The sequence below is a fragment of the Gadus morhua genome, chromosome 11 (assembly GCF_902167405.1).
Source record: "Gadus morhua chromosome 11, gadMor3.0, whole genome shotgun sequence".
Lineage (NCBI taxonomy): Eukaryota > Metazoa > Chordata > Actinopteri > Gadiformes > Gadidae > Gadus > Gadus morhua.
Window position 1 is genome coordinate 6,393,116 of NC_044058.1, and position 23,096 is coordinate 6,416,211.

The 23,096-nt window shown below is 42.1% G+C and overlaps 2 protein-coding genes across 4 annotated transcripts; one reads left to right on the top strand and one right to left on the bottom strand.

Annotated features, from left to right (window-relative positions):
- Positions 1-442: 442 nt before the first annotated feature.
- rcvrn2 (recoverin 2) lies at positions 443-5,651 on the bottom strand. Its single transcript, XM_030370787.1, has 4 exons — positions 5,470-5,651; positions 4,746-5,327; positions 1,651-1,762; positions 443-1,209 (listed from the first exon to the last, which is right to left on the bottom strand). The coding sequence occupies exons 2-4, from the start codon at positions 5,124-5,126 to the stop codon at positions 1,121-1,123; spliced, it is 582 nt and encodes a 193-aa protein (XP_030226647.1). The 5' UTR covers positions 5,127-5,327; positions 5,470-5,651; the 3' UTR covers positions 443-1,120.
- Positions 5,652-11,614: 5,963 nt separating this feature from the next.
- si:dkey-17m8.1 (C-Jun-amino-terminal kinase-interacting protein 3) lies at positions 11,615-22,471 on the top strand. 3 transcript variants are annotated; one of them, XM_030370772.1, is made up of 28 exons: positions 11,615-11,958; positions 12,842-13,211; positions 13,537-13,731; positions 13,957-14,077; positions 14,286-14,356; positions 14,484-14,548; positions 14,682-14,754; positions 14,846-15,018; positions 16,660-16,949; positions 17,508-17,565; positions 17,745-17,897; positions 18,037-18,079; positions 18,213-18,340; positions 18,511-18,564; positions 18,686-18,826; positions 19,130-19,289; positions 19,541-19,627; positions 19,766-19,813; positions 19,976-20,117; positions 20,308-20,350; positions 20,475-20,555; positions 20,667-20,734; positions 20,838-20,986; positions 21,138-21,309; positions 21,642-21,755; positions 21,845-21,943; positions 22,049-22,138; positions 22,260-22,471. In XM_030370772.1, exons 2-28 carry the CDS (start codon positions 13,113-13,115, stop codon positions 22,376-22,378), a joined length of 3,036 nt encoding a protein of 1,011 aa, XP_030226632.1. In that variant the 5' UTR covers positions 11,615-11,958; positions 12,842-13,112; the 3' UTR covers positions 22,379-22,471. The 3 variants fall into 3 exon arrangements, with proteins under 3 accessions (XP_030226632.1, XP_030226634.1, XP_030226633.1); XM_030370774.1 differs by having other exon boundaries at positions 11,616-11,958; positions 19,193-19,289; XM_030370773.1 differs by having other exon boundaries at positions 11,617-11,958; positions 19,157-19,289.
- The last annotated feature ends 625 nt before the right edge of the window (positions 22,472-23,096 follow it).

Sequence of the window (23,096 nt, forward strand, 5' to 3'; positions counted from 1 at the left end):
TGAGGGCAGGAGTTGATGGGGGCAGGGCGGAATGAGCATTCAGCACGGAAGCAGTTTGGTAAGAAATGGGCAGTGGAGAGGGACATTTTGGCATGTGTAAATGTGAACTGTATTCTTTTGCACTTTGCTTGAACACAATCTTGTTGAAGTGTTATAGGCAAACTCAAGTGACCTCGTGGGAACTTGCAATACACCTGCTTACGGGCTCAAATTTTTTATCTTCAATTTAGATATAAACTGAACTGCCCATGGCCCAGTGCTTTCAAATGATGGACTTTTTTGTCCAAATTAATCCTGGATTTTCTGTCCATGGCAAATACAATTGAAAGCAGGAGACTTCACGTGTCACCTACTCAATTGGATTTTTATCACCCAACTTGGTACGTTTTTTCTAGGTCAACGCTTAACTTTGTTCTCTGGTAGAAAAACACATAATGAAATCTGAGAAAAAATATTTATTAAGTGAGTGTACAATTTGGAGAATACAGTACCTTGGTCAAAAACGGTATTCAGTATGACCAGTACAAAAATCGTGAGATTTTTGGTTGCACAATTGCAATCATGTTGCAATTGTGCATACTGTAACATTTAATCTATCAACCTTGTTGGCTATTATGTAAAATGGTTGGTATTCCACATAATTTCCATATTTTACCAAAACCATTTAATCAACACTCTGTCTGGGCAATAAGCATATTCATAGCAGACAATATACACAAGATTTATTATTACAATTTTCACTATTTTGATTTTTGTTACTTTCTAGCCAAAATGTCCTTTTGGCCATTATCCCAAAGTACCCTTACCCAAAATCATATATCCACACATATTATTCTAGTTACAATAAATAAAAATCTGTAATATTATTTCAGTGTATAAATGATTCATTCATTATTATTCATTGTTAATAACAATAATTATTTTAATATTTCCAAGTCAATTGATCATCAAATAAACCTTTTATTAATCAAAGAGTACAGTGCGAAGATACTGCAGAAGAATAGTATTTACATAGTCTGGAACAGGGGAGGCTAGGGGTTTATGAAAAACTCATGACAAAAACCAAAGAAGACATTCTAACTGGGAGAAGAGACAGAGAGACAGAGAGAGAGACATGTATTTACTCCTTGATGGGCTCGTAGTGAATAAGACGCATAGCATTTTCATTTTCGATCACCCCTTTAATAAACTCGCCTTCTGCCAATCGTTCTGATAGGAGAAAAAGAAAAGAGAAAGATGATAAGGAGGTTGGAGTAACACATCGTAATTTCTTGATACCTATCAAGAATAAACAGTAACGCGTAACATTGTCTTTCACACACATTTGGGGCTTAGTTAAGGATTTCCCCTTGCTACTGTTTGTTATGCTCAATATAAAACCTCATGACTAGCGATGCTGTAACAGGATTGAGCTTCCCAGGTGAATACAATGCTTGTACGGTCTTAAGCCATGGATCAGATGCCACAACAGAACACATGTAAAACTTAATCTGCAGAGGCTGTGCACCCAGCTGCTGAGACAGGACACAGAGAGGTTTCCCCGCCTCTCTCCCACTCACCTTCACATGGGACAACGTGAGCTCTGGTGAACTCCCAGCAGCAGTATGCATGTGTTTACGGTGTGTGGGGAGAGTGTGGGATCCACCTTACCATTGTCTTTCTTCTCAAAGTAAGCCCACAGCTTGTCGGCTCTTCTCTCGGCTGAGTTCTCGTCTCCGGGGAGTTTGTCCAGGTCCTCCTTGGGGATCAGCTTAAAGATGGCCTGGGGGGGGGGGTGTGGGGGGGGGCATGCATGTTAATTCTGCACAATTTTCTGCGTGTAAACGTTTACAGACACTTTAGTAGACAGTTTAGCCCAGAATGACCTAGTCGGAGGAGTGTTATCAAAGTATGTAATCAATATTGGAGCGAAATAAATAGAAGTTGCTCCATGATATATTATTATTAATAATAGTTATATTATTATTATAATATGCAGATATCAATACTTTATACCATAGAAAATTGGACGACCATACATTCATTGTTATACTATAACTGCTCATAATGGTCTTATGGCAAAATTAACCACAATAGTTAGAGCAAATGTAATAGTCCATTTAAGTGGTAGAGATCTTCAGAATATATGGAGCAGGCTAGCAACATGAAGGATGTGGACTACAAGGCAGTCTGCTGTATGAGAAAAGACACACTAGACTTGCAGGGGTCAGCAACCCTAGGCACACGTGCCACCACTGGCACGGGGCAGCATAATCATTGGTACACTTAAAGTAAAATATAAATAAAATAAAGTAAAAAAATATATATTATTTTTATTATTAATAAAAAAATTCGCAGCACAATGCGGCAGCCTAATCATTACTACCGATTTATTCTTTGCACTTTATTCTGTTTTGGGGATTTCCTCCCAGTGCAAATATGTTAAAATTAGTTACAGAAAGCAGTGCTGAAATGGGAACAATTAATAGTTTTTAAACCTATGTTGTGAGTAATAGAAAAGAAAATATTTAAAATATTGTTGCAAGTGGTGTTGTTGCTGTATCGCCTTCACATGGTTTTGCATAGCTGTACATGTCTTAACGATATTGATGTGGATGGTTTCAACATTCTCATATATTCTCGTTTTTTACATTTCTCACAGTGCAAATATGTTTTTGAATGAGTTTCTGAAAATGGTGTTTTAAGATGGGACATATGGAATTATAATTTGTAAGCCCATGTTGCAAATATAACAAACCGAAAAAACATTTAAAATGTTGATGCATGATTGTGGACTATATGAAAATAGTACAATTCCAGGTCTTCTGGAAATGTTTTTGGTCGCTGTGTCATAATTCAGCTTCATTTTTTATATATTGTTGCTTAAGGCACACTCATTAACGAGAAAATGTCAAACTGGCACTGCATGTTGAAAAGGTTGTTGACCCCTGCACTAGAGTCTAGAGTCTAGCCTGTGTGTGACAGGCTTACGTCGGTTCACTTAATCTACACTGTGCCACTACTTCTACACCTACGTCGGATATCAGTGGGCCCTCACTTCACAACAACAGCACTGAAGAAGAACTAGAACAATCCAAATCATCTTTTGAAGGTACTTAGCCTCCAAACGATACAACATATCATAACCAAGATTATTTAACCAAAGGGAGCTTCTCCAGTGTTTGGCTGCAATTTCTTTTTTAAAAGATAATCGATCATTATTATGTGTATTTATGTTTCTGTTGGTTCAACATGGCCAGTCCATACAGTTTTTTCCCCTCCCCCAGAGGGATTGCCTGAAGCCACTTAGCATCGTAACATATGTATGTGGCAGCCGTTTCGCTTCCACGGGTCAGGCCTTCTCAGTGTGTGTCCCACATACGGAGGGGAAAGACTCCTCTAGAACATTGAAGTCACCTAGATTAACATGGATTAGTGCCAAGACTCAGACCACAGGCCAAACTGCAAGATGTCATTTTTCCTCCTCCAAGGCTCCGCCTCCATCCTGCTCCGCCGCCTCAGGCTGTGGCTGCTCATGTAGGTTTTGTTTAAGTGCAGCATCTAGTTTGTTTTGTGAATATACACACATCTATTCACATTTGCATTTGATGCAAACATTTTAAATAGATTAAGAATTCCAAATTAAAGATCAGATTCATTTTTCTTTTTTTGATTCTTGACACACTTGACATTTTACTCTGGTGGTCACATTGGAGAATGTACATGCTTTTCGTTTTCCAGTTTGTTAGACTGATGAACTGGTATTTATGTAAAATAGGATTTTTTTCCCCCACATTTTTATGGTTGCTTATTTTTGCATGATGGAAATTCGAGCAGAAATCCAAGCATGTGGGTTGCAGGGCTGAGATGCTGTAAGTTTCTTAAAGCCATACTGCTTTTTCATAGTACAATACAATTATACTGTACACACTGCAGACATCACCTGGTAAGGTTGCAGATTAAAGCATAAATATTTGCATCTTCAAACATTGTGCATGTACTTTATGCTATTTGAGTCTTGCGTTATTTTTGGGATTTGAACTTTGACCTCCATTTGCATTGCTAAGATAATACCTGTTTGAGCTCTTAATAACTATCACCATACATTAATAAATATATAACTGTAAATTACAATTGAGATGTAAAGGTGTAAAAAATACTTTTTTACTGAAGTAAATTGGATTACGTAAACAGAAAACACACTGGTGTAGACTAAGCATTGCTTGAGCGCAGAATTGCCTATATCTGAGTGTTAAACCTGTAATCGCATAGATTATCTGGATTGCGAGGCTCAAATAGGGCGACTAATTAGCCTAAAATATTTAGAAGGCTGGACTTTTTCCAAGGATGTGACCATTCTATATTCTTTCTTAACAGGAATGAAAATAATATACAAGCGTTGAAAGTATTATGAGGTAAAGTAATGGAACACTAAACAGGATAAGGGCCACTAGTTAATCCGTAGAGTTCAGCTGTCAGTCTTCAAAGCAGCAGGATCTACTATCGACGACAGTTGCATAGGGACTCCCTTAATCTTGAAATTATTTTAACAGTCCTTGTTTGTCACCCTCTACTACTCTCCTAGATGAGATATAGCATTTTTAAAACCTTCTTCAAGCACTAGTACAGCCGTCATCCACTATTCTGCTGTCATCAACGTCCCCATCACAAATAAAACCATGCATCGATAAGCATTGATCATGACCACGATATCACCATAACCCCAAAACACCACACAACTCAACCCAAGACCTCCTTCCTCTCACCTGGCAGATCTCCGTCACCTCCGTCTTTGTGATGTAGCCGTTCTTGTCCACGTCGAACAGCGAGAAGGCCCACTCCAGCTTGCGCGTGGTCTTGCCCGTGGAGGTCATGTGCAGCGCGATGATGTACTCCTTGAAGTCCAGCGTGCCGTCGTCGTTGGTGTCGAACGAGCGGAAGACGTGCTGGGCGTAGCTGGTGGCGTCGCTCTCCGGGAAGAAGCGGGAGTAGATCTGCTCGAACTCCTCAGGGCTGATGCGGCCCGTGGGACACTGCTTCTGGAAGTTCTCGTACCACTGGCAGATCTCGGTCTCCGTGAACTTGGTGTTGAGCTTCAGGTCCTCCAGGATCTCCTTGGAGATCGCGCTGCTGGTGGCGTTTCCCATGGTGCTGGATTAGATTGTCTTTTAGGAATTTCCCCCCCTTTGAGCTGCTGCCCCACTGGTCTTAGTCCTGGTCCCTGTCCTGGTCCCTACTGTGCTTTGGAGGTCTTCCTTTACAGGTCAGATCTGCAGATGCCCTGTGTGTGCACACGCTGTGTATTCTCTTCCCGAGAAGAAAGGCGATCTTTGAGCCTCTGATTAGTTCTCCAAGATGCAAAGCAACGGGAAAAGAACAACAAAGTCTAGTGAGATAAAACAGGAAATTCTCAAGAGATCTTATTCAACACTGTACCGCGGTGCGGGCCCAGTGAGTCTAAGCACCATATAAGTCATGTAAGTCACCTACCTATTCGATGTGTTGATGTGTGTCAGAGACCAACTGTTGACTGACTGGCCGGTGGGAGAGGATGAGTAAGAAGACTTAGTCTCCTACCATGGTTGCCTGGGTTAATTATGTTAATACGGGATTTAAGGTAGCTGAGCTTCTGAGAGAAATGAGCCCTGCGGCCTATGTCGTCTCTACTGCCTCTCCCGCAGTTGGCTGAGATAGTAGCTGACTTATTTACTAACTTATTTATCTTTTGTTATCAAACTGTTTTGTCAGCACCTATAGGTAGCCAAATGTGATGGGGGCTGATGGGGGACATGCATTTGATATGGTACTAAACGGTGGGATGGGAGCATAGTGAATGTGGGCCTCATGGAAACAGCGAATAAACAAAGTGACTCTACTAGTGGACAAGAACCCCTGTTGTGAAGCCCAAGATTGTTTGAAGGTGGGGTTACATAACCTCGGGATAAGTTTAGATCACATTACATGAAACAAATCCTTATCTTTTTTTAAATGTTTTGAATACCGTTCAAAGTGTGCTGGAGAAGACTATGGACCGAAGAAACAAGAAGACCATGCAGGGTGTGAATGGTCTAGCATTGTGCTAAGAGTCTTGAGGGGGCTTAGTTGACAATTGACTTACTTATTGTGAACAGCCATCTGCACAGGAGAATTATAGCATGGTCCATGTGACCTACCCAAGCCGAGCCCCACTCTTCACCTTTCCCCTTAAACCTCTCTGATTAGGGATCCCACCACCCACCTCCTCCCTCTCTCTCACACACACACACACACACGCACACACACACACACACACACAGACACACACACACACACACACACACACACACACACACACACACACTCACACACACACACACACACACACACACACACACACACACACACACACACACACACACACACACACACACACACACACACACACACACACACACACACACATATTTATGTAGGATTTTTCCCCATAGGGCAAAGAGAGAAAGACATACTCCTTTGAGTTGATGGAAAAGAGCAGGGAAGGCCAAGGGGAGGGACATAAGAGCCTTGTTAACACAACATAGAAAAAGCAGGAAGGAGAAGGAGGAGGAGGAAGCCACTGCATCATCTCGTTAGAAAGATAAAATGACCGCTGATGGATGTTTCCAGGGAGGCAGAAATGCAGTGTGTGTTTGTGTGTGTGTGTGTGTGTGTGTGTGTGTGTGTGTGTGTGTGTGTGTGTGTGTGTTTTATGTGTGTATGTCTAATATGCAAACAGACATTATTATATTTTATTAGATAGAAGTAACTTTATTTGTCCCCTGTGTATGTATCTATCTATGTGTCTGTCTGTCTGTCTGTCTGTCTGTCTGTCTGTCTGTCTGTCTGTCTGTCTGTCCGTCCGTCCGTCCGTCCGTCCGTCCGTCCGTCCGTCCGTCCGTCCGTCCGTCCGTCCGTCCGTCCGTCCGTCCGTCCGTCTGTCTGTCTGTCTGTCTATTCATTCATGTATTTTGGTTCTCTCGATTTGGTGTTGAGCTTTTCCAACGAAGAAACAATTATTATTCTTTAGTGTTCAGGAATAAGGCATTGTGTAAATATCACAGATATAGTTTTGCTTCTATTCATTAGTGAACCATCTGCCTGCTTAGTCCTTCCCTCAAGTAACATAAAAACAACGTTAACTTTGTGGTTAGAATTGTGTCGAAATAGTCAGAACACAAATATTGAGGTTATAAGAGCACTAGAAGGTTAAATCCTTGTTTACAATGTGTTTTTATAAACAGCTTTTTTTTGCTGTAAATATTTATATGAAACGGGTTTCTTTGCAACCCGAACCCAATATAGCAGCCTTGTAAAATGGAGAAGTAAATTGAAAATGTATCTCAATTATATATAGACATATATTCTATTCCTAAATGATTATTCCATAAACGTATGTTCTGTTGTGGGATTTTCTTCCATCTATAAATATTCACCCAGCGAGTCCATCTATTGGATTACGGAAGCCCCGCCTTTTCTCGCCTTGTGTCCGACTGAGCCAATTACCATGAACATTATCCCTGTGACACCCATGTGCAGGAGCACTCACACCCTCTCCCCTCCCAACGGACTAGCCTTGACATGCGACCTATAGCCTGGGCGGCTCTTAAAGGCCAAGCTGCTGCTGCTGCTGGGGGATCCGTTCTTCAGATAGTGACCGTGTTGAGGATGTGGAACAGGTGGTGATGAGGCTGATTCTCGATCTGTTTCTGCAGCTCAATACTATGTAGAGCGTGTAGAGATCTGGTAGACTGCCACCCGACTGGTCGTCTGGCCGGCAGATATGTCTTAAAAGATAAAGCTTGAAGACCCAAGATGATGCACATTGAAGAGCATACAGCAAATATAGTGCACATTGATGGACTTTAGCGCTGTTATGAAGAACAAAAGCATAAAATAACCAATTTCAAACATGACAAATGTTGCATTATGATGCAACATGGTTGGCCTTCTAATATCCTGAATGGAAACATTTATATGTCAATATACAAATAGTTTTCATATTATGTAAAGACATACATAACAAAGTGCACTGCCAGGTGTGAGGCGGGCGCCTGTGACATTGGCCATGTCACAGTCGGCGGCTAATAGGTGTAGCCTATACTAGCCCACTGTAGCAGCAGTGCTTGGGTCATAGCACCACCAGTATGTGTCAGCCCTCTCCTCCTAGCTGCTCATCTGTGATGTGTACTGGGAATATGTGCGGACCAGCACCCCCCTCAGCCCATCCTTACAGGAACACGTTGGCTCTCCACTGTGCTCTTCTCTGAGCACAGAGAACGTGCTCTGTGTGAGATGTGTGATAGGCCTACGGCCATAAACATAATTCAAGATTTTATAGTTTCTGATTGTCATGGTAACAGCAGTGGCTGCATGTTAAGTATAATTCACAATTTGAAGCTAAGATTCGGAAAGGTAGAGTGTTTTCCTACGGTATGGAGACAGCTAGGCATGGAATAAAAATGTGTTTTTGGAAAATAAGAAATAATCCATTCTGTGACTAAACAATTCCTCTGGGAGTTAAGGAAAACAAGAAATAAGCAGAGGAAGGGAGTGCTCTTAGATAAATACCAGCTAATGGTTCATAATGGGTCGTAATGACAGACGAGCCCTTCCTATTCAACACATGAGCCGGGTGGAACAAACAAATGATAACAACAGTCATAACAACTGGCCGCCATCTTGCAGGCCCTTAAGGTGGTGATGCAACGTGACAAAGTAGCAGGCAACCAGTCCTCCCTACTCCTTTATACTGACCACTGGCCAGGGGAAAGACACAACAGCATAATGAGGACCTGACTGATATGACATATTAACTGGATCTTTATGAATTATACATTTATCGAGTCATATCCCTTTGCCCTCAATACCGCAGCTGCGTATAAGGTAGGTGTTCTCATAACCTTTCCTTTTATAATATTAAAGTCAACTAGATTGGAGCTCATATTTTGTTATATCGGATAATACATAATTAAATATTTAGATATTATAACTCACAAACTGTAGTTGTATATAGGGAGTTAGTGTTTCCTGTTTGCGGTTAATAAAATAAATTTCATCTTCGTTAACATGTCCTCACTCTTAATTGCTTTTGATGAAGGCTATTTCCTAAATCTTTTTTTTACTGCAATTTAACATTATATTCTAGGATATTCTAAGTCTGGCACCAGAGGAGACGACCCAGGACCTGAGAAGAGGGACACACAGCAACGAGCACCGTAGATTGGTCCCTGCAGGACCCCTGACACCAATAAAGCCTAACATGACATCTAAAATGGACGTCCTGGACCCTTCTACTTTGCCCTCCTCTGACGCTACAGGGGTAACCTTTGACCATAAGTCACAGACAGTGACCTTACCGGGGGGGATTGTCTCTGTAGCAGGCGTTACCGTGGTGACTGGGGGCTCAGAGATGACCTGGGGCTCGTGCATGATGGCGTTAGGGTTTTGGGGTACTCTCATTGGGGTGAGCGTACTGGGGCTGGGACTATGGGACCAATCCAATCAGCTGCAGGGGAACACCTCAAACCTGATGGTGATTGGCTGCATGATTCTGTCCATCAGCGTTGGGATGCTGGGCAGCGTTGCCCTGTGCTACCTGCTGAGGAAGAGAAGGAGAGAGAGGACACGGGAGGAGAGGGAGGAAGGGAAGGTGGTACTGGTGGAGGAGACCCGCAGAGTCATAAAAAGAGTTACTGTATGAGGTGAATGAATCGACGAGATGGACAGGAGAACTATAGAGTCCTCCTGCATGTCGATTTTTTATCCTATTTTGATATTTATCATGTCAATTATCCACAGATATTCACTAGCTCTTGCTTCTTTTTTTCTGCTATTGAAACATATTATAGTGGATTATGCTTCCTGACTAGGTCATATGCTACACATAATATGCCTTAAAGTGTAATAACAAGCAGATTTCAACACACGTCTGCAGTGCCAAACAAAATAAAAACAAGCGACAGAGGGCAGTGTTTATTTCGCCATCTACTGGACTGTTGTATGGACTACTGTCCATTAAAATGGGCCGCGCGCTGCCGGGAGCGAGGCCGTGCAGGGCTCCTCCATCTCCGGCCGAACACACAAGTGTCTACTGAGCGAATCTGGACCAGACTCTGACTCCGTAGGAAATTCGACTTCATTCCACATCGCTTTTCCTGCTCGCTTTTTGTGCCTTTGGATGATGGGGAAACCCTTTCAAATACAACATACTATCATAACGACCAGGCATCAGTTAGGTTATTAAAAACGTGTACAATTCAGTTTTCTTAAACTTACATTTAAGAGGAGGATCAAAGTGGAGAAGAAACGAAAGGAGAAGACTGAAGTCAAGAGGGTGGAGAGATGCACATTGGGAGGCCTGCAATGCTGTCAATCATACTCCCAGAGTTGGTTTGAGACAAGTCGACAAGGTCCCGGTCCCAGGAAACACTTTGGTTAACTCAAACCTATTACGAACGTTAACATGATCTATTGTCATAGCCTCCATTTAAACTGCATTTGCATATTTACATTTGCATTATATTGTATTTAGATTTTTTTTTTTTTGTCAATTTGTACTATTGTACTACTGTTTTGTATATTATGTTGTATCTTATTTCTCATTTTGTGCTTTGGCAATGTGAATTAACTTTTATTGCCATTAAAGTCCTTGTAAAAGCACATTTTAATCTAATGATAGTTACATTATATAAATATTTCTGTAGATTCTTGTGGTTAGGATCATGTCATGGCCCATACCAAAAAAAGGTTAACAGTTGTATATGGATAGTGGAATATAACAAAGTAAGATATATGCAGTATATTGACAGTATAATGGTGCTGATGTAATAGTTAAGATGTATACGTGGAGAACTTTGAACATGGGCGGCAATAACAGTAGTACATATATAATAATAATAATAATAAGAAGAAGAAGAAGAAGAAGAAGAAGAAGAAAAAGAAGAAGAAGAAGAAGAAGAAGAAGAAGAAGAAGAAGAAGAAGAAGAAGAAGAAGAAGAAGAAGAAGAAGAAGAAGAAGAAGAAGAATTATTATTATTATTATAATTATAAAAATAATAATAATAATAGTATTATTAGTAGTAATAGTAGTCATTTAATAGTTTGAATATAAATTGTGCAATTGCTCTATGATATGAATACACTTAATACATTATGGACCTGATATGAACAGCATTGGACAGTGGTATTAATATGAAGACACTGGTATGTGTAGTAGGGACGGTAGAATAAACATGAACAATTAAGATGAGATACACAGAGTAGCTAGTATGAAAATGTCTAGTTTCTGGTTGCTTCATAAAGTAGTTCTTCAATTATTTTTATATATTCCATTGAAAAAAACTCCTGAGTCATTATTTTTTGATTGTGGATACAGAGTAATCATAATAGATGATCTCTCAATAGAGGCCTCTACATTACTAACCAGAGGTAAGTCATTAATTAGAAACATCTAGAGGCAAAATAATGTTATAATAACATGTCATAAGGTGTCAGCCAATAAGTAGCCTGAGTTTTTCTTTTTCTTTTTTTAAACAAGAGCATATTATTACTGCCTTTACAGCTCTAAATCTTTTCGTAAATGCGTTTTTCCGCTACAGAAACGGTAAGAATGCATTCAACCAGGTATCACAGGCATGATCACAGATAGATAGTATCTATGTTGCTCGGATCACCTGATATTACCAGGCTTAAATTGGTCACGTGTCATCCAGGAAACCTTTTTTTTCTCCTTTGCGAAACAGAGTTGCAATGACCCGCCTTTACCTCACGTTGATTGGTCAGAGTTAAGAAGTACATTGAGCTGATTGGTGGGACAGATGACTCTCCTACGATCATGTCTAAATTAAACAACTCCCCTTCTTTAAACGGGTCTATGTGTAATTGATAGCTTCACTCAAATACATCGATAAGAATTTGTTTAGATGGTACTAATTTCAGAAACTTTACGCGAACGGTAGTCAGGTAAGTTTGACCAAAATTGCACTGGACCACTTTGAAAGGAAGTGCTTACTCCGCCAAAGTTGCTGTCTTCTTGTCTGTCTCTCAGCTATGTCTCAAGGTGTCTCCTGTCACTTACTTATGTATCGAGCGCAACATGTCCGTGCTATGTTATTATCAAAACGGCATTGAGTTGTGTGAGTAGTAAACCTGTTGCTGTCATTCAATTGGACCAAAGGACAAACTAAGCGCTATCGTTCTTTCCCTTTCGCTAAGACTCTAATCGGTCATGGGGTTGTGTTTATACTTGCGCTGGGCTGTATTTGGCTATATGCATATCTTAAACGACAGTTTTTTTAAAAAACTAATTACAAGAGTTATTTCGGATATAGCGCTGAATATACACACAAGGTGCATACATTTAAAATGGTACTTTATGCATCATTTAGACTCGAGAGCCTGCTGTTCTAAGGTTTTGTGCGCAACACACGTTGTAAGATATCAAAATATAGATCAATATAAGACTGCATGTTTATAGGAAGAAGTTGGTTGCATCGATTCTCAAATTTATTTTCTTTAAAGAAAGTGTTATTTGTGCATTCCTGACATCATGAGGGTCAGTAACACATGCACAGCTTTCGCATCTACTTTATGTGTGAGCTGTGACTATTCCCTGTGATCTGGTCTTCAAAACGTTTGATGTTCCTATCAAAGCCAAGGAACTAAATCTACATGTAGGCCTCCTTGTCATGTTGAAAACCAACGAATATAAGCCCTTTCCAAACATACAAGTCTCAGGATGGCTGTGGTTTACTATCGTACTTGAACATGCCCTTGCAAACTGTAGGAATCTCACACCATAGGCAAATATTTGTGCTATAACCCTTACTCTTTCTTTCTTTCTCAGGATGGATACCAAACAGCATTCCCTGAGCATAACATTACAGTCCAGTACAGTAGGATACAGTACAAAATTAAAATCTAAGCATGTCTGGTAGAAGTGTAGTGGGAAATGGGTGATACAGGAAGTAGGTAAACTGTGAGTGTAGATATGTATCTGATTGGCTGGAGAGGTATTCATACAGAAAAGCGGAAGCTACTCTTTCAGGTCTGCTCATAGTATTTTACGCATACGGTCATTCCGTTTGTTTTGGTCAGTTTAGTAAACATATTTTGAAATGGAGTGTAGTGAAAGTATCCTGTGTAGCGCTGGAGAGCTGGAGTTGGACCCTGACATTGTGAGTGAAGAAGCAGGCAAGCTGTATTCTGAACTGCAGGTAATGGCCCTAACTCATCAACTATTTCCTTAGACATAGCAAATTTTGTCAACCTTTTGTTGATATAATGACATTTGCTTGCATGTGGAGCTTCATTGGTGCTGGTGATGTCATTGGTCTGCATTAGGTTGATGAACAGCATACATCTGACTGGTTCCTTTGATCTCTCTCTCTCTCTCTCTCTCTCTCTCTCTCTCTCTCTCTCTCTCTCTCTCTCTCTCTCTCTCTCTCTCTCTCTCTCTCTCTCTCTCTCTCTCTCTCTCTCTCTCTCTCTCTCTCTCTCTCTCTCTCTCTCTCTCTCTCTCTCTCTCTCTCTCTCTCTCAGACGGTGATTGAGACTCATGGGGCCGGGGTGGTGGAGTCTCTGGTGCCCATCCTTGTCTGGGTCCTGGAGGGGCTTGCCAGCTGCCGAGCCCAGCTGAGGGAGAGCCAGGAGGAGGGGGAGAAGGGGAGGGTGGAGAGAGAGGAGCTGATGGAGCGCTACCAATCAGAGAAGTCCCTGAGGAGAGAGAGCCAAGAGGTAACACAGGATGCCCACAGTCCACCTGTGGGCATCCTCGAGCAAGACGCATACCCTCAACCTGTTCATTCATCATTCATCAACAACTCTGTATAACAGTGTCTACTGATTAAGAACTACTAATACTAATTAGTGTAGTAAATAGCCTATTTAATCAATTTGGAAGCTGTTAAGTTTAAATGGTGTTGCAACATGCTTGGTCATGTCGATCCCGTCTTTCCTCAGAGGTATCATGAACTAGATGACCAAAGTGAACAGGAAAGGAGGGCCATGCGAGCCAGGGAGAAGGAGCGGGAGAAGAGAGAGAGAGATCTGGAGAGGAAGGCTAGAGAACAGGCTGACCAACGTGAGTTCTCGGGTCATAAGTTGCGTGTTAAATGTTATCTATGGTATGTGCGCCATCATTGAAAAAGCCTGCTACCTATTCCCAACGTGATCCTTTTTCTAATCCTGCTTCTTGTGTGAGGCAGAGCGTACTGCTTCACTGAGTAACTAAATGTTCACTCCTGTGACAATAGAAGTCATGCCTGATGCATACTGTCTGTTTAATGCAGTGGTGGCCTTGGAGGAGCAGAAAGTTAGTGTTGCCAGAGAACTGAGTTCACTGAAGAATACTCACAATAAGGTCAGTTTTTGTTGGACATTCAGGATGTTTGGTCTACAAGCTTGTCAACTTGCTCGTTAATGAGGGAATCTTATCTTTCAGTCATTATCACCAAGTGATGCATATTGTTGTCACTTTTTTCTTTTAGTTGGCGCTTGCTTTTCGAGAGCTGCAGGAAAAGAAAAAGGATTCTGAAAGAGAGACTCTTTCAAGGTTTTTTATGGCTAATATTTTACAATCAAATATAATATATATAATATAATGTATTTAACCAGCATTATAGTGATTTCATTCCTCTTCACAAGAAAATGACCTGCACCATTATTATGTTCTGTTTGGTCGATAGAAACCATGGACATGCCAGAAGTTCTGAAACGCAAACAGCCCCACTCCAAGCTGACAATAGTGTTGACGATAAAGTGAGCATCTCATTCTTCATCTTAATATTTATAATCCCAACAAACGGATGACCTTTTGGATGGATGACCTTTGACCTTTTCCTTCTTTAAGGCTATTTCGAGATCACGTGGTCACTCCGATTGCCCTCCATTGAGGGAGCCAGCTGCCCCAGGAGTGAATGTGATTGACATTGAGAGAATGCCATCCCCAGATCCGTCTTTTATTAATGACATCATAAGCTCCACCCCAGAGCTGTCTCAGCTGCAGGACCTATTGGATGGCAGGTGAGAGGATGGAGATTAATTTACACTGAACTACTCATAATACGTGCCACTTGAAAGAGTGGGGGATAAGTGTGAAACTGATTAGGGGCTGTTGTCAATTTAATGTTGCAATACTAAACATTTCTTAGCTCGTAGCTTAAAAATTACCTAGGTGTACAGCAGTGGCGGCTGGTGGTTTTTAAAGTGAGGGAGGAAGGACTGGCCGCTTGGTTGCCATTGGCCTGCTTGCACTGTTGGTGTATGGTGGCATAAGAATGTGAGACTCAAGTTGTTTCAGGGTGTTTTGGTGAACTACAAAATAGCAGGGAGGGAGTTATGTGAACAAAATGTATGCAAAGCCACCAGTGGCATCTGGTTACAATTGCTTGTAATGCTACCAGTAAGTCATGCGTACCTAGCAAACCATGTAGCACTCACAACACTGACGTTGCCATTACTTCTGATGACCTTGATTTTGGGAAGTGGTCAACCTCTTTCTGAATGAATGGAATGATTTTTGTAATAAGACGTTAACAATGTCCTCCGTTTCCAATGTTTCCATTGTGCATTTAGGATCTCGCTATCGCAGATTTCACTTGCTCGGCGTCTCTCAGACTGAGCACCGCGGCAATGCAGACCGGGTTTGTTATCGACAGCGTTGCCAGATTGGGCAGATTTCCCGCCCAATGATAATTTTTCCAGCCTAACATGGTTAAAAGTAGCCAAATTGGGTGGGAAATCGGACCAATCTGGCAACACTGCTCAACATCCAGGGATCCGGCTTATTGGTTCATAGCGCAGATGGATAGATTTTTGCGCGAATCAGACCCCTTAAGGTCCCACCCACTCAGAGGAGGATTTTCCTCCTCTCTCCCATTGAAACCCATGTTATCCACCGGCCGCCAGTACTTTCGGGAAAATGAATGGGAGTGAACGGCGGCGGAAGGAGGACGTTCCTCCCTGAAGTAATTGTCAATAGGCGATAGGGGGTGCTAATGTCCCTTTACCCAGGGAAACGAACATTATATATTCGAAGGCAATAAAGTAGTCATATTTAAGGGCATTAATTCATTACAATAGTCGGGGCAATCTAAATTTTTTATTCTCAACAATGTTAGGGAGGATCTTCCTCCCTCTCCTCAATGGAGAAGCCTCCACTGGTGTACAGTACCTTTAGTCAACTGAAAATATTTTTTTTTTCTTTTCTTTATTTTATCTATATGAGACAAGGGAACACACATTTCAAAAGTAACTGGGGTCTCCAGGGGCAAAAAGTGAATTTTTGCCCCTGATTCACGTCTTTGATGCACGTCTTTGGTTCACTCTGCAAGTAGTCCTGTAACTTATCAACCCTAGCGTATTCGGTTGCTAAGCGACGTCAACGTCTTTGGCAGACTATTTCTCTGCTGATCAACACTACGAATGGTAATTGTAAAAGACATACCGTGTGAAGTTATTTTTTCGTTTTGGCAAATAGCCGACTTCTAATAGCTTTGCGTCGGTTTCCGGTTCGCCCTGTCGGGGCTTAATCATTAACCGATAATGACCGGCGTTCTATACTTTATCCCTTACGTATTTGAACTTCAGCAAGCACGCACACACACGCACAGTGCCATCCATAAAATGCCCTTGAAACTTTATTTTCTCTTCCACTGTTTTTAGCGCACCAAGTCATACGGTGGTGTCAGGAGCAGGGCCTAGGACCAGCTTGGAGGAGGAGATGATGGAGGCAATGGTGAACGAGGAGGAGGAACATAGGATAGAGGAGGCTGTGCTGGGCAAAGACAATCAAGATAAAATGGTGCAGAAGGAAGATGAAGGCGAAATTGAAGAGGAGGAGGAGGAAGATAGTCTGGAACAGGAGCTACGGAACACAGATTCTGTGTTTTCAGAGCTGTCTGAGTTGAGCCGTGATTACGTAGACAGCGTTGACCACGGGGCCAGTGTCCGAGGTATGAGTTTGTAAAATACATTTGGAAATTGCGAAAGATGAAAATTGTAATATAAATATTAAATAGAAATGTATATTCCTGCCTTAAGGAATTGAACCAAGATGGTTTTGTTAACTAGGGACTATAATTGTCAGGGACTTCACATAACAATCCTTGAGTACGACTGATATGCATTTGTTCAGGAGGTAGAGCGACTTGACTTATAAAACGGAAGGTTGCTAGTTCGATCCCTGGCTCCTCCTAGCTGAGTGTTGAGGTGTTCCTGAGTAAGTCACCTAACCTAACTGCTCCCAACGAGCTGGCTGTTGCATTGCATGGTTGATTTTGTATATGAATGTGGCTGAACAGAACAGAAAATAGGTAACTCTAATCGACTATAGGAAAATAAACTGTAGGTGCTAAAGAGTGTATTCTAGGACTGCACCATTTGTATGAATCCATATTGGGTTGCTTCGAAGCGAAAAATCTGTACTCGCATGAATACCTTTTTTATTGTTCAAATGAATGTTCAACTTCTAATCTTAGAAGGTGTGTGTGTGTGTGTCTGTGTTTATACAGGCAGCGTGGACCAGTTGGAGGAGATTCTTTCTCAGTTTGAGGAACTGAAACACACCCAGTGAGACTTTCTTATTTGTTTTTTTTCTGACTTTGTACAGACTTGCCTGGTATTAATCTATCAGTATGCAGATAGTTACCCGCACATTCCTGGTTAATTTGGCATAAAACCAGAAAATCATGCATGAATCTGCTATTCTTATTTTTTCCCTTCTTTTGTTTGTCTTTCTTCTTTTTCAGTGAATTGGTAGACGCAGCCCGCAAGGCTCTGATATCTCGGGTGGAAGAGCTGACCAACGATCGCTTAGCTGTTAAACTGGAACTGACCTCTTCGCAGGAAACGGCCTCTCATTTAGAGAGCAGGATGAAGGAAATGGAGCAGGAAGCCAAGAGGTGCACAACATTTCGCTTCCCAATCAAAATGTTGCTGTTTAACAATATATTGTCTTGGAAATACTACACTTCTTTGGATGTTTTAATCTATAAATTCATTATATCATTAATAATGATGTTTATTATTTGCTTCTCTTAGGCTTCGGAAAGAACTGGAGACCTGCCAGTCTGAAGACCCTGATGTAAGAAATTATTTATATTTTCTACCTTTCAATCTAGATCTATGATAGTGGTCAATGGAGACCTGGAGAAAGTGTTGCCCTATGAGACTGTACATTCCTACGGGCACTCCATACCTGTCTCTCTTGATTATAGGGCGCTCTACCCACATCGATGCGCCGTTTCTCAAGGTCTGAGATGGCTCGTGTGGTCATGGAGAAGAACCAGTACAAAGAGCGTCTGTTCGAGCTGCAGGAAGCAGTGAGGCGGAGTCAGGTCCTCCGGTCAGTACACCGCAGATAGGGGGAATAAGTCAATTAAAGAAATCTTTAACTGATGTACTTATGAATAAGTACAAGGCTTAATAATTGCTTAATAATTACCGCAATGTCAAGGAGACAAGAGCTGAATTGTTTTAACCTTTGCTCCATTCATCTTTTGATTTGATTTACAGTGCCACTAAAGATGTGAGGATAACAGAGGAGAGACAGAGAAGTGTTTGGGGCAGGTGATTGTACATTTTAGTTTTTCTGCTACGATCAAAATGATCTACATACAGTTAATCAGGCACTGATGCATGTTCAGAGTGGTGTGTTGGGTTCACCTGTAACATGTTTCCGTCTCTTCAGGTTTCACCGTCTGTTCGGCCGGCCCAGGGAGCCTTTTGTCCTCGCTGCTGCTCAGGGCTTCGCCCAGGCAACGTCCCCTGTACTCAGTCGCTCTCCGCTGCGATCCCCACAACTACAGACTGTCAATCAGACTCGGACGGAGTAAGTCGGCGCACATATTACACTTGGTTCAGGGGGCAGGATAGTCTAGGGGCTGCTGTGGTTGACTCCCAGTTGAAAGATGCTGGGTTCGATCCTCAATAGCCGCAGTCTACCTGTAGGCATCCTTGAGCAAGTTACCCCCACCCCTTACCTGCTCATCTATCGCCTGCTTCTAAAATGAATCAATGTCATTTCTGTATTCAGCACTTTGAATGAATAAACATCAGACCAATGACTTGATATTAAATCGCTACCCTATTTGTCCCACGTGTGATTTGTGATTTGCAATGTGTGATTGAACAGATTAATACACGATGGACATTCCTCTAGCCCTGTGTCCCCTGCTGCTCTCTCTCCACGTGTCAGGAAGAGGGAACTCTACAGGGAGGTTCGCTCCCACATCTGGGGAACGCTGGGAAAGCGGCAGCTCAATGGATGGAGCGTGCCTCTGTCACACACACAGGTAGGAGTCCAACTTCAATAGCTTCTTAGGGCGTGTTGATCGTGTCTGTGGGGTTTGAAGTGCGAGGTTGACGTTAAGCCAAAAGACAATTTATATACAAAACTATATTTCATCTTAGTCATGGTTTTGCGCATCTCCCCTTCAACATCATTCTCTGCCTGGGTTACTTACTTTATGTTTCTGCAAACACAAACCCTTACCTATGTCTGGCCTGTCTTTAGTGATCATTTCAATGCTGATTTATTTTCAAGGAGTCAATGGAGTCTACCCCTGAGCCTAAAGATGTGCCCGCTCTATTGCAACTCCGAATGCTGGATCAGAGAGACCCTAGCGCTAAGGTACATCACATCACACCACACAAAACCATGTGGCTCTTATAAAATGATCTGCTGTTTGTCACAAAACAGCTGCATCCACCTTTGCACCACACCTGGGTCTGCAGTCATGTGCCTTATTCACTAGTTTTGCTCCCGTAGCTCAACTGTGCCGTTGCTGTGACAGCGGAGATCTCGGGAGAAGCTGCGGTAAGTGTTTGTTTGTGTGTGTTTTTCCATCCTACCTTTTAATTGCACCTGTGATCCTCCTCTAAACACCACATACAGTGCCAACTCAGAGCCATAACCACCATTACCGATGCATGTAATGTCATGTTTCCACCCACCCTGTCCATCCTCCTCCTCCGTCAGTGCTCTGTGTGGCTCATGTCTGGCCTGGGCTCCTCCAGTGAAGTCACAGTGATCGACCCGGCACGCTCCAACACAGTGCTGGACCAGTTCAGCCTGCCCCCTACCTCACCTGCCCTCTGCATCTGTGCTGTGCCCCCTACTGGTCAGTGAGAAAGTCACAGGCCACTGTGCCCATTCAAATCCCTGTCTTAATACTACATACAATTTCCATTTACTAAACTTAACCCTCGTCAAAGATCTTTGTGTGTTTTTTAAATGACTGATTCTCTTACCGAAGAGACTCTTAACTGTACCTCTAACACTTTGGGTTCGGATGATTCTCTTTTCATCAGGCAACACCTCAGGAACTGTATGGATTGGAACTCAGGAAGGAAGGTAGTTCCTGCTGAATGTGCAGTTTCCTTGAAATAACATTCAGATTGAAATTCTAGCTCTGATGATAGGAGTTGCTCATACATTTAGTTCTTGACACTAACCTTTTCTATTTCCCTCCCCGCAGTGTGCTGGTACATTCAGCCTCGACAGGAAGAAGGCGATGTATGCAATCAATTTCTCTCTCGGAGGGTGTGCACTCCCTCACGTAAGTTAAAAGACTTGAGTCTGCTTTCCATTGGGACAAGGATAATGTGTAAATTAATGTGAATATTCATGTTATATGTTCTTTGTTGACTTCAAGTGTTTTCCGTCCTAGGTATTCCTCCAACCAAGTCATAGCTGGCCTAGCTGACGGGGCACTAGCTTTTTTCTCTCACAATGGAGGTGAATACATTCCATAGTTTTCCATTTCAAAGCCAGTCTTATCACCCAATGTTGAATTAACATGGTCGCCACTTGAACCGTAATGACAAAAACGGTTTGGCAGGTGGCTGGGACCTCCCCTCACACCAGGTGATGAACCTTGGCACCACGCCCCTCCAGCCCCTCCGCTGCTGCCTGGCTAAAGGGGGCCGCTTGTGGGTTGGATACTGGAACCGGGTCCATGTAGTGGATATTGAAAGCAAAAAGGCTGAGGTGAGCGAGTCAAAGCAGTGCGTTAATATATGTCTTAGTCAGTGGGTTAATCATTGCTGTACTCTTATCTTCATAGTAAGACAAGAGTACACCTTAATAGTTGTCTTAATCAGTGGGTTAAGCATTGCTGTACTCTTGTCTCCCCGTGCAGCAAAACTTCTCGGTCTCTGAGCGCAGCGAGCAGCAAGTGCGCTTCCTGTGCGCAGCAGGAAGTGGCGTCTGGACGTCCTGCCGCCTGGACCCCCTGCTCAGGCTGTTTGATTGGTCCAGTGGAAGGCCGCTGCAGGAGGTGGACCTGACTCCTCTGGTCACTAAGACGCTAGGTTTGTGCCCGCTCTTATAGCCCCTGTTGGAACAATTACTATTGTGAGACGTCTATTGTGTAATTATACACAATAATAGTTTTGCAACCGTTTAAAAATTCAGTTTTGAAATATGATCATGAGACACATTTAAGGCTTAGTGAATGAAGATAAACCCCTTCATTTAAATGTTCAATATGTTTGTCCAGCTGCAATCCAGTATGCAACACAAATAAATACTCAAATAGATTGAAAAGCAATTCAATTCTAACTTATGTTTGAATGTTTATACCTTAAATCACACAAGTTGCATGTCGACAGCTTTTTGTTCGTACTAACCGCATGTTTTCCAGGTCAAGCCTTCCTGTCCATATCGCCTCTTCAGATCTCTGCTCTAGCCATAATCTCCAGCTGTCTGTGGTTGGGGACTGGCAGCGGTGCTATCTTCTCCATCCCCTTGACCATCAGTGAGTTATCTTCATACACTATACTACGATCTAGGGTAATGAAATGCATACCTTTTTTGACTTGTTGCTGCTCTCAACACAACCCACAGCCTCAGAGTTGCTGTCCATCCCATACTGCTCTCTGGCGGCTGCCCAGTTGTGTTACCATGGTCACAGACAAGCCGTCAAATTCTTCATCGTTGCACCTAGTATGCGCTGGTTTGGCATTATTTAAATGTGTATTCAATATTGTGCTGTGTAGTAGAGGAGTTCTTAGTTGTATGCATTCTGAAAGTTACTTCCTTCTCCTGCAGACTGCTTGACGACATCTACTGGTGGGGATAGTTGTGCTCCATCACAGTTCATCCTCAGTGGAGGAGAAGGCTACATCAACTTCAGAATCGGTGGGTTGAAAATCACTAAATTCTTCATTTTTTTCTTTTTTTAAAGAGCCTGGTATTCTTTCAATCCTCATTTTCCTGCAGAGGTTTGAAAAGTGTCTAACAGATCAGTTGACTCTCACAGGAGACGATGCAAGTGATGGCTCCACTGAGCTGCCCCAAACAACACTCAGCCGTTCTGAACGCAGTCACATGATCATCTGGCAAAGCCCCACCCCTTCTGTTCCCAGCTCTGCACTCTGACATGGCTGACCTTAATGTCCGGAGGTGTTCCTTGAAATTGTACTACAGCAATGATGAATGATGCATTAAATAGACAATGTAGTTCAGTTTGCACTTGACTAATAGCCTAAATTCATAACCCTGCCTCACTGTACCTTTACATTACCTGTGAAGCCTTTGTTGAACGCACCAATGATACAGATTTTATCTTAAGTATTTACGTTACATGTTTTGCCTGTCCCACGTATTGTTCAGAAATTGAATCGTAACCACACACACAAGTATTGATGATCTTCTGCAAACTTTTTCTTCTGTCTTCTGAACAAATCCACCTGATTTTCTCCAGCTGAGGGCTTTTGTCATTTTTGTAATGTTAGCCATAATCATTTATTACCTGGTAATTATAGACATCATCTCGTAATCAATCATCTCCTGATTAATTGTGGGATAGTTCCTGGCTAAGAAGACAAAGTCTTGCCATCTTATTTTTGCTCAAACTGCACACATATCTGAATACAGCCCCTATTACTAAACATGACAGGGGCATTGTTTTACCCCTGTCATGCTTAGTAGCAGATCCACAGGGTCGACTAAAAATAAGAAACTTACTTTCTAAATGCTACGCTTCATTTCCTTCTATTTCGATGGGTTGTTTTACCACATCCATGTTAAAATCTGTCTTAAACGACAATTGTTATACTACATCTGTATGCAAAAACGTTTGCATACGTTTTTGCAT